The following is a 12,123-nucleotide window of genomic DNA, read 5'->3' on the forward strand; positions in this document are numbered from 1 at the left end:
TGACACATTTTTAAAGATCCACAGGTGGAGCTAATTATTTCGCTTGATTCTGTGAGGAGACCTGCAACACATGCCCTGTGTGGGATCCTGAGGACCGACTTTGAGAACCCATGGCCTAACTTGTCCCAACATATTTCAGTGTATATAAGACTACATCATTTTATCCACCTCCGATTTAAGACCTAGTAAAACGCCGGTAGACCACGCCTGTGCATCATTAGTGGCTGGGGAACTACAACTCCCAGCATCCTTTGCCAGGTCCACAGCAGCTGGTGAGCCATAATTTGCACAATATAGGAAGAGAATGGCTTTACTACTACTTACGGAATCCAGAGCTTGGGGTAAGCATCAATCTCCTCCTTGGAGTATTCATTCAACCTCCTGGGAATGATTCTCGGCTGCTTCAGTTCCACAACAAGATTCCTCAAGATGTCTTCTGGGATATCCTGCAATAAACAACCACACAAAGGCTATATAAGGCATCAAAGAGAGATATAGCTGCAACAACGGCACATACACACTATATACAGTAGGTCAGGATTGTGCCAGCTGTGACTACAACTCCCAGCATGTTCGGACTTGTTAAGAAGTCCGATGGACTCCACAGAAGAACGGACTCAGAGTTACACCTTTAAGTATGAAGCGCTGAGGTAAAAAGTATTCGCCAATCTTAGGATAGCACTGCAGCGCCAATAAAAGTACAGTACGATGTAATTTCAACTGAGCGTTTGTTACATAGGAGACTGCAAGCCAGTCACTGAGCTCTATTCCATCTACTGCCTCATCGGAGGACAGAATATAGGTTATTTGCTCACGTGTGAGCAATTAACGGCAGCCAATCAGACACTTGTTGTCATTAGCCTACCCTATGGTCCACCTGATAAAGCAAGCTGGTGATTGGTTGCTGCGTAGGTCTACCTCTCCATTGTGTACAGCAGCTATAGGAGTGAATGTAACAGCGGTATACTGAGAATCACAGGTTCTTTTTCCGACACACAAGTTTGGTTGTCAGCCAGAACGGACAGGGGCATGCGAGGGAATATAACAAAGGGAAACAAATGAGACATTATTATTTCGGTTTCACCATGAGAAAGACGATCCTGTAGGCTCAGAATTAATTATTAATTGCTGAAGGCAGATGAAAGGTTTTTTTTCCCTGGGTAGGATTAACTCTGATGACACCGAGGGCTCAGGTTCGGCATGGACAAGACGTGGCACGTCTGAGGGGCTCCTGAAGTCTCGTTCATAGGTGAGTGGAACGCTATGTACAGCACTGGAGACAGTGGGCCTGGTGCGGCCATGTTATAGGCGGGAACAGTATTCAGCCAATCAAGTCACTTCACTGAGGAATAAAAGGATTTTCAAGTAAATGTCTGCTAGGAGAGATGTGTCAGTGAGGACAGGGCTGCATGTGACAGGGGCAGTGACAGGATGTGTGAAGGGGAAGGGATGACGCCGGAAGCCACAGACAGAGCTATATAGTGGGAGGAGCAGGGTCCCCAGCAGCACAGAGTATATCAGGAGATGAGTGATGTGTCAGTGAGGACAGGGCTGCATGTGAAAGGGGCAGTGACATGATGTGAGGAGGGGAATGGAGGCAGCAGGAAGCCACAGACTGAGAGTTATATAGTGGGAGGAGCAGGGCCCCCAGCAGCACAGAGTATATCAGGAGATAAGTGATGTGTCAGTGAGGACAGGGCTGCATGTGACAGGGGCAGTGGCATGATGTGAGGAGGGGAATGGAGGCAGCAGGAAGCCACATACTGAGAGTTATATAGTGGGAGGAGCAGGGTCCCCAGCAGCACAGAGTATATCAGGAGATGAGTGATGTGTCAGTGAGGACAGGGCTGCATGTGACAGGGGCAGTGACATGATGTGAGGAGGGGAATGGGGGCAGCAGGAAGCCACAGACTGAGAGTTATATAGTGGGAGGAGCAGGGTCCCCAGCAATACAGAGTATATCAGGAGATGAGTGATGTGTCAGTGAGGACAGGGCTGCGTGTGACATGATGTGAGGTGGGAATGGAGGCAGCAGGTAGCCACAGACTGAGAGTTATATAGTGGGAGGAGCAGGGTACCCAGCAGCACAGAGTATATCGGGAGATGAGGGATGTGTCAGTGAGGACAGGGCTGCATGTGACAGGGGCAGTGACATGAGGTGAGGAGGGGAATGGAGGCAGCAGCCACAGACTGAGAGTTATATAGTGGGAGGAGCAGGGTCCCCAACAGCACAGAGTATATCAGGAGATGAGTGATGTGTCAGGGAGGACAGGGCTGCATGGGACAGGGGCAGTGACATGATGTGAGTAGGGGATGGAGGGAGCAGGAAGCCACAGACTGAGAGTTATATAGTGGGAGGAGCAGGGTCCCCAGCAGCACAGAGTAGATCAGGAGATGAGTGATGTGTCAGGGAGGACAGGGCTGCATGGGACAGGGGCAGTGACATGATGTGAGAAGGGGAATGGGGGCAGCAGGAAGCCACAGACTGAGAGTTATATAGTGGGAGGAGCAGGGTCCCCAGCAGCACAGAGTATATCAGGAGATGAGGGATGTGTCAGGGAGGACAGGGCTGCATGTGACAGGGGCAGTGACATGAAGTGAGGAGGGGAATGGGGGCAGCAGGAAGCCACAGACTGAGAGTTATATAGTGGGAGGAGCAGGGTCCCCAGCAGCACAGAGTATATCAGGAGATGGGTGATGTCAATGAGGACAGGGCTGCATGTGACAGGGGAAGTGACATGATATGAGGAGGGGAATGGAGGAAGCAGGAAGCCACAGACTGAGAGTTATATAGTGGGAGGAGCAGGGTCCCCAGCAGCACAGAGTATATCAGGAGATGAGTGATGTGTCAGTGAGGACAAGGCTGCATGTGACAGGGGCAGTGACATGATGTGAGGTGGGAATGGAGGCAGCAGGTAGCCACAGACTGAGAGTTATATAGTGGGAGGAGCAGGGTACCCAGCAGCACAGAGTATATCGGGAGATGAGGGATGTGTCAGTGAGGACAGGGCTGCATGTGACATGGGCAGTGACATAATGTGAGGAGGGGAATGGGGGCAGCAGGAAGCCACAGACTGAGAGTTATATAGTGGGAGGAGCAGGGTCCCCAGCAGCACAGAGTATATCAGGAGATGAGTGATGTGTCAGGGAGGACAGGGCTGCATGTGACATGGGCAGTGACATAATGTGAGGAGGGGAATGGGGGCAGCAGGAAGCCACAGACTGAGAGTTATATAGTGGGAGGAGCAGGGTCCCCAGCAGCACAGAGTATATCAGGAGATGAGTGATGTGTCAGTGAGGACAGGGCAGCATATGACAGAGGCAGTGACAGGATGTGAGGAGGGGAATGGGGGTAGCAGGAAGCTACAGATTGATAGTTATATAGTGGGAGGAGCAGGTTCCCCAGCAGCACAGAGGATATCAGGAGGTGAAAATGTTTTAGTGTGGAATGTCACCCTGTGGTGTACAAATATACTGTAGAGCCACCCAAAGCATCATGAGGACACTCAGCTTTACCCTGTTCCCGGAGGCCCTAACATGACATCGGGGTCTGGCCCAGCACAGTGCAGATCATGCCAAGGGCCCGTGAGAGGGGAGAAGTGTTATGATGTGAGGAAAAGAATGGAGCATCAGAGTTACTGTATATTGTATAAGGAGCAGGGTCTCCGTGCAGCACAGAGTATATCAGGAGATAAAACCTTGACCCAGGTGGTGGAATATGTCCCTCTGTACTATATAAAATGCACACTGTGCTGGATACCTGCCCTCTGTACAATAAATCCTATTTAGCCAAATGGCTGCATTGTTTGCATGCAGGAACACTATCCCCATACCTCAGCCCTCAGAGCCTTGGTAGTATCTTGAAGCCAACTGTGGGTGCCCATACCCCCGCTTACAGGAACAAAGCTGTAACTTCCGGTAAGGGCATGCCCCTGCTTCTACCACCCTGCAATGGGATAATGCCAGGCATAGGAAGGCCACAGCTGCAATACTTCCCCAGCCAACAATTAATGATGGTGTTTCCTACCAGGGCTGCATCCTGGGAAAAGCGGAGAGTGATAAAGTAACGCCTGTCATTTTTCAAATACAACCTGCAGCATGCCAGTTAGGAGCTGATTGGCTGCTACTTTATCTCGTAGACCAACTGTGCGTTCAGGTACAATGTGAGGACCGGAATGTACAATGGAAATGTTTTACAAACCTCAAAAGGGAACAGGTGCAGTCTGGTCATCATGGTTCTCCTGAACAGGTTCTTGGGCAGCATCCCGTATACAGCCAATCGCACAATCTGCAGAGAGAAGGAACAGATTCAGCGTGTATCGTTATTATGGGTTACACAAGTAACATTACCACTCGGATCGCGGAACACGAATGTGAGGAGCCCTGCCCGGAGCATCGCGGAACACAAATGTGAGGAGCCCTGCCCGGAGCATTGCGGAACACAAATGTGAGGAGCCCTGCCCGGAGCATCGCGGAACACAAATGTGAGGAGCCCTGCCCGGAGCATCGCGGAACACTAATATGCGGAGCCCTGCCCGGAGCATCGCGGTACACTAATATGCGGAGCCCTGCCCGGAGCATCGCGGAACACGAATGTGAGGAGCCCTGCCCGGAGCATCGCGGAACACTAATATGCGGAGCCCTGCCCGGAGCATCGCGGAACACTAATATGCGGAGCCTGTTATGTCAGAGCCGCTGCCCGGTCAGAGGGAAATCCGGCCCTGTGCAAGCCTGCAAATACATCACAGGCCAGAACATAGCTGCAAGTCCATGCACAGCGCACTCACCATGGAACCAATTCCCCAGTGTGTGCAGTCTGTGCGCAGCCCATTACCTGAGCCAGAATCAGGCTGATCGGCGCCGTAGCAGACGTCACACACCCTCCGAGTAAATGCATGCGCTTTTCTTGACACTCCCAGAAAACGGTCAGTTACCACCCACAAATGCCGCTTCCTGTCTATCACAATGCAAATGGCCAGCGATAAAACTAAAGATTTTATCACAGGATGGCCTCATGTATGCGCATTATGACCCGTACCATTCGCACTATGACCCGTACCATGCGCACTATGACCGTACCATGCGCACTATGACCCGTACCATGCGCACTATGACCCGTACCATGCGCACTATGACCCGTACCATGCGCACTATGACCCGTACCATGCGCACTATGACCCGTACCATGCGCACTATGACCCGTACCATGCGCACTATGACCCGTACAATGCGCACTATGACCCGTACAATGCGCACTATGACCCATACCATGCGCACTATGACCCTTACCATGCGCACTATGACCCGTACCATGAGCACTATGACCCGTACCATGCGCACTATGACCCATACATGCGCACTATGACCCGTACCATGCGCACTATGACCCATACCATGCGCACTATGACCCGTACCATGCGCACTATGACCCGTGCCATGCGCAGTAGATCCATAATTGTCCAGCCTGCGAATTTGCCAGGTGTAAGGAGGAGGCTGAGCACACTGCACAGAGCAGCTGGCATGGGAGGCCGGGTGTGAGGAGGAGGCTGCACACTGCACAGAGCAGCTGGTATGGGAGGCCTGGTGTGAGGAGGAGGCCGAGCACACTGCACAGAGCAGCTGGCATGGGAGGCCGGGTGTGAGGAGGAGGCTGCACACTGCACAGAGCAGCTGGTATGGGAGGCCGGGTGTAAGGAGGAGGCTGCACACTGCACAGAGCAGCTGGTATGGGAGGCCGGGTGTAAGGAGGAGGCCGAGCACACTGCACAGAGCAGCTGGTATGGGAGGCCGGGTGTAAGGAGGAGGCTGCACACTGCACAGAACAGCTGGTATGGGAGGCCGGGTGTAAGGAGGAGGCCGAGCAAACTGCACAGAGCAGCTGGTATGGGAGGCTGGGTGTAAGGAGGAGGCCGAGCACACTGCACAGAGCAGCTGGTATGGGAGGCCGGGTGTGAGGAGGAGGCTGCACACTGCAGCTGGTATGGGAGGCCGGGTGTAAGGAGGAGGCCGAGCACACTGCACAGAGCAGCTGGTATGGGAGGCCGGGTGTAAGGAGGAGGCCGAGCACACTGCACAGAGCAGCTGGTATGGGAGGCCGGGTGTGAGGAGGAGGCTGCACACTGCAGCTGGTATGGGAGGCCGGGTGTAAGGAGGAGGCTGAGCACACTGCACAGAGCAGCTGGTATTGGAGGCCGGGTGTGAGGAGGAGGCCGAGCATACTGCACAGAGCAGCTGGTATGGGAGGCCGGGTGTGAGGAGGAGGCTGAGCACACTGCACAGAGCAGCTGGTATGGGAGGCCGGGTGTGAGGAGGAGGCTGAGCACACTGCACAGAGCAGCTGGTATGGGAGGCCAGGTGTAAGGAGGAGGCCGAGCACACTGCACAGAGCAGCTAGTATGGGAGGCTGGGTGTAAGGAGGAGGCTGCACACACTGCACAGAGCAGCTGGTATGGGAGGCTGGGTGTGAGGAGGAGGCTGCACACTGCACAGAGCAGCTGGTATGGGAGGCTGGGTGTGAGGAGGAGGCTGCACAGAGCAGCTGGCATGGGAGGCCGGGTGTGAGGAGGAGGCTGCACACACTGCACAGAGCAGCTGGCATGGGAGGCTGGGTGTGAGGAGGAGGCTGCACACACTGCACAGAGCAGCTGGTATGGGAGGCTGGGTGTGAGGAGGAGGCTGCACACTGCACAGAGCAGCTGGTATGGGAGGCTGGGTGTGAGGAGGAGGCTGCACAGAGCAGCTGGCATGGGAGGCCGGGTGTGAGGAGGAGGCTGCACACACTGCACAGAGCAGCTGGCATGGGAGGCTGGGTGTGAGGAGGAGGCTGCACACTGCACAGAGCAGCTGGTATGGGAGGCCTGGTGTGAGGAGGAGGCCGAGCACACTGCACAGAGCAGCTGGCATGGGAGGCCGGGTGTGAGGAGGAGGCTGCACACTGCACAGAGCAGCTGGTATGGGAGGCCGGGTGTAAGGAGGAGGCTGCACACTGCACAGAGCAGCTGGTATGGGAGGCCGGGTGTAAGGAGGAGGCCGAGCACACTGCACAGAGCAGCTGGTATGGGAGGCCGGGTGTAAGGAGGAGGCTGCACACTGCACAGAACAGCTGGTATGGGAGGCCGGGTGTAAGGAGGAGGCCGAGCAAACTGCACAGAGCAGCTGGTATGGGAGGCTGGGTGTAAGGAGGAGGCCGAGCACACTGCACAGAGCAGCTGGTATGGGAGGCCGGGTGTGAGGAGGAGGCTGCACACTGCAGCTGGTATGGGAGGCCGGGTGTAAGGAGGAGGCCGAGCACACTGCACAGAGCAGCTGGTATGGGAGGCCGGGTGTAAGGAGGAGGCCGAGCACACTGTACAGAGCAGCTGGTATGGGAGGCCGGGTGTGAGGAGGAGGCTGCACACTGCAGCTGGTATGGGAGGCCGGGTGTAAGGAGGAGGCTGAGCACACTGCACAGAGCAGCTGGTATTGGAGGCCGGGTGTGAGGAGGAGGCCGAGCATACTGCACAGAGCAGCTGGTATGGGAGGCCGGGTGTGAGGAGGAGGCTGAGCACACTGCACAGAGCAGCTGGTATGGGAGGCCGGGTGTGAGGAGGAGGCTGAGCACACTGCACAGAGCAGCTGGTATGGGAGGCCAGGTGTAAGGAGGAGGCCGAGCACACTGCACAGAGCAGCTAGTATGGGAGGCTGGGTGTAAGGAGGAGGCTGCACACTGCACAGAGCAGCTGGTATGGGAGGCTGGGTGTGAGGAGGAGGCTGCACACACTGCACAGAGCAGCTGGTATGGGAGGCTGGGTGTGAGGAGGAGGCTGCACACTGCACAGAGCAGCTGGTATGGGAGGCTGGGTGTGAGGAGGAGGCTGCACAGAGCAGCTGGCATGGGAGGCCGGGTGTGAGGAGGAGGCTGCACACACTGCACAGAGCAGCTGGCATGGGAGGCTGGGTGTGAGGAGGAGGCCGAGCACACTGCACAGAGCAGCTGGTATGGGAGGCCGGGTGTAAGGAGGAGGCCGAGCACACTGCACAGAGCAGCTGGTATGGGAGGCCGGGTGTAAGGAGGAGGCTGCACACTGCACAGAGCAGCTGGCATGGGAGGCCGGGTGTGAGGAGGATGCTGCACAGAGCAGCTGGTATGGGAGGCCGGGTGTGAGGAGGAGGCTGCACACACTGCACAGAGCAGCTGGTATGGGAGGCCGGGTGTAAGGAGGAGGCTGCACACTGCACAGAGCAGCTGGCATGGGAGGCCGGGTGTGAGGAGGAGGCTGCACACCGCACAGAGCAGCTGGCATGGGAGGCCGGGTGTGAGGAGGAGGCTGCACACACTGCACAGAGCAGCTGGCATGGGAGGCAGGGTGTGAGGAGGAGGCTGCACACTGCACAGAGCAGCTGGTATGGGAGGCCGGGTGTGAGGAGGAGGCTGCACAGAGCAGCTGGCATGGGAGGCCGGGTGTGAGGAGGAGGCTGCACACCGCACAGAGCAGCTCGTATGGGAGGCCGGGTGTAAGGAGGAGGCTGCACACCGCACAGAGCAGCTGGCATGGGAGGCCGGGTGTGAGGAGGAGGCTGCACACACTGCACAGAGCAGCTGGCATGGGAGGCAGGGTGTGAGGAGGAGGCTGCACACACTGCACAGAGCAGCTGGTATGGGAGGCTGGGTGTGAGGAGGAGGCTGCACAGAGCAGCTGGCATGGGAGGCCGGGTGTGAGGAGGAGGCTGCACACACTGCACAGAGCAGCTGGCATGGGAGGCTGGGTGTGAGGAGGAGGCCGAGCACACTGCACAGAGCAGCGGGTATGGGAGGCCGGGTGTAAGGAGGAGGCCGAGCACACTGCACAGTGCAGCTGAGACCGATGTGACAGAGCAGTGAGTATAACACACCTCGCAGGGAGGAATGTGACAGACTGCACCATACAGCAGGAACCTTAGGGGCTAATGGAATGTCTGCCCCGGGCCCCATTTCATGCTGCCCCGTACAAGAGTGCTGGGCGCTCTCTGGTATTTCCAAGGTATCTGGTCAGTAGTTCCATGAAACAAGCTGCAGTCACATTGATTTCACACGTGAGGGGCCCGCGGATTACTTGATGGGTATTCCTTGTCGCTGCGCTCGCCACGCTTTGGGTTCGTTTTCTGCATGAGTTCGCCATGCTTCGGGCTGACGTGGATATTGGGGGTGTGCTATAATCGGATCGCATGCAATTTGCGTGCGATGCGATCCGTGGCACCGTGAAACTACAGAAGTACCCATAGTTTTCACACAACCGCTGCATTTTTTGATGTTCTCCGGTAATAGGGGCATAATAAGCATTTGGGCCATATTCAATGTAGCCGGCAAGGGGTTTAAACGGTGGGGATCACCGAAAACAAGCGTCCCTCGCCGTTTAACCCCCGTGCCGGCTGCTCACCCTATTCTATGTTCCGGGGGAATCCCCGCTGTCAGATGATGGTGAGGATTCCCCCAAACAGCGAGGCTTTGAACAGTGTGTACAGACCTTTACCCTAATACAATATACAGGTTTACATATATGGTGATTTACAGAGTATACGAATGACAATCTAATTAAAAACAAGAATTTTTTTTACGAAACCCATTTTTCCACTTCATTTAAATTAAATATAGAAACTAAGCAATAAATAAAATAACCTATAAATCCTTCAGTAAGCTAATGACTTCCAAATATTAACTTCTGCTGCCATCTTGTGGCCATTCTCTATACCAACATGACAGAGAGAAATGTGCACAGACCATATATAGAAGCGACTCGTATCCGGACAGCGGAACAACCATGCTTAGTCCGACAATTCCATGGTTGACGGCGTCTAGTTAGACACCTAATCTTGGTTGACAGCGTCTAGATAGACAGTGACGCCAGATCAAAGCAAGTGAAGGATCCATGTGAACGTGGTCGACGGTAAAAAGGTCGACACCGTTTTTTAATGTTTTTTCGGTGGTCATAACTACATCCAGTCTTTCATTATTCATGTTTAAGTCTGTACATACAACGCACTTAGTTCTGACTCTTTACCGCTCTCCACTTCTGGCTGAAACTGACCCTTATCTGTCTATGTATCTGCATTTATTACACTGACTTTTCCGGATATGGAATGGACTCAGGGATTAGACTGATCACAAAAAAGATTTAAGAAACATTACGACATTCCCATACTAGAGTTGGGTTAATGTCAAGCACTGTACATTTATTCTGTGTCTCTTCCACTGAGGATCAGCAGCAGGTGAAAACTTAACTGCTCAGATCTGAACATTACACCCCCCCCCCCCCCCATTATCCCTCTGGCAAGCAGAAAAAAATATTACCATTAGCGAAATGATTTATTAAAGGAGTAGATGTGGCCCCAGGCCAGAGGCTGTGTGAGTGACTGACAGGTCAGCGGGTGTGCGAGTCTGTCATTAGATGAATGGTGCGCTCAGTGAGAATACACGTGTCCCGTCCTGACCATCAATCATAAGATATAGGGAACGAGCAGGATCACAATTTGTTGCCGATTTTTTTTTCTTTACCCCCAACAGCTTTTAAATTGCCGTCTGTTACGGGGCACTTCCACGGATCAATAATGAATCATTTAAGGTACCCAGGACCTTCAACTTCTCAACTGTCCTGCTCTATAATCAACATTCAAAAAATATCAAAATCAATTTTCATTTAGAAGTAATTTGCGCTATAGCAGCAGATACTGAGGGGCAGATTTATTAAGCTTGTAGAAGAGAGAAACTGGAGATAAAGCAGAGAAAAGGTAAAAGGAGATAAAGTACCAGCCAATCAGCTGTGTTTGAAAAAGACAGTTGGGAGCTGATTGGCTGGTGCTTTATCTCCTTTTACCTTTTCTCCGCTTTATCTCCAGTTTCTCTCTTCTCCAAGTTTAATAAATCTGCCCCTGAGTCACTGAGCAGCTAGAGGCAAAGGAGAAGTACAACGTTCTCAATTCATGTTAATATTTTTGAAGCGCACCCATCTGTACATGTGGTAGGGAATATAGATTGTAAGCCCCACTGGGGCAGGGACTGATGTGACCGTTCTAATATTCTCTGTACAGCGCTGCGGAATATGTATGCGCTATATAAGAACATGGTAATAAATAAATAAAATGTATGGAGTACTGATATGTACAAGGGGGTTCCGGCTGGTATCGGGGCTCATCATAGATTGACTCTGGGTCAACAGTCATAAGGTCCACCACTATTGGTCGAAAATCAAAAGGTCGACAGGGTCCAAAGTTGGACAGTTAAAGGATTGACAGGGTCCAAAGGTCAACAATGAAAAGGTCGACAAGGACTCGGTACTCACCGCCGTGGGGTCCTTCTTGTGCAGCGCGGCTGCGGTGACTTGTCTGAATCCCCCGGGATAACTGGGAAGAGAGAACGTACATAAATGGCGTGGATTCATCTGCTGGAAGCTTTGATGTTCGGATGCCGGCGTACGTCAACAAGTTAATGACAAACATTTTATTATTTAACCAGATAAAACCACGTTGCCAACAGAGAAGAGGTGATGACAATGGGCCTAATTCAGGATGGATGGTTAATCAGAAAATTTCGAAAATCGAATCTAAATCTTTTCGATGGTACAGGATTTGCGTATGGATCTGGGAGCGATGAACGATTCCCAGAAGTTTTGCAATACATTTTGCACAGGGCGAATGTCTCTTTCTGTAACTTTCTCGGATTAGCGATCCATACTGAATTAGGCCCGATACCCGTTCGCAGCTCACGACAGGTCAGATTGTGTGCGTCGGGGGACCTGATTCGGTGACGTGCACAATGCTGATGTTTATGGAGCGAAGTGATTAACAGGTTATGGCGTATACAGCGCGGTTGCACTGCGCAGGCGTCATGATGCTCGCAGTGTAGTGCAACTGAATGGCAGTCAGGGACAGACACTGAGTGGTGGCAAAACCACAGGCGCACCATGACCGCGGTGCCAGCGTCTCAGTATTGGCAGCCATGACCTCATGGTCCCTCATCAGATGGGTGATTGGGGAAGAATCTGCGACCATCGTCAGAGGCGTAACTCTGGGAGGCAATGGAGTCACCTGCCGCCGGGCTCCTGCTCCCAAGGGGGCACCTCTCCTCCCCTGCCTGTTTGAATCAGTTAATTGAAAGCCATCGATGTCACT

The 12,123-nt window shown here is 53.4% G+C and overlaps 1 protein-coding gene across 1 annotated transcript in view; it reads right to left on the bottom strand.

The window, feature by feature from the left end:
• MRPL13 (mitochondrial ribosomal protein L13) overlaps positions 1 to 12,123 on the bottom strand; it is a 48,555-nt gene that overhangs the window by 14,711 nt on the left and 21,721 nt on the right. Inside the window, exons 4-6 of the mRNA XM_083186748.1 lie at positions 11,295 to 11,355; positions 4,202 to 4,288; positions 325 to 446 (exon numbers count right to left, since the gene is read on the bottom strand). Of these exons, the coding sequence (XP_083042874.1) occupies positions 325 to 446; positions 4,202 to 4,288; positions 11,295 to 11,355 (270 nt within the window). The remainder of the gene's footprint in view (positions 1 to 324; positions 447 to 4,201; positions 4,289 to 11,294; positions 11,356 to 12,123) is intronic.

Source organism: Crinia signifera, chromosome 5, assembly GCF_055691185.1.
Source record: "Crinia signifera chromosome 5, ASM5569118v1, whole genome shotgun sequence".
Taxonomy (NCBI): Eukaryota; Metazoa; Chordata; class Amphibia; order Anura; family Myobatrachidae; genus Crinia; species Crinia signifera.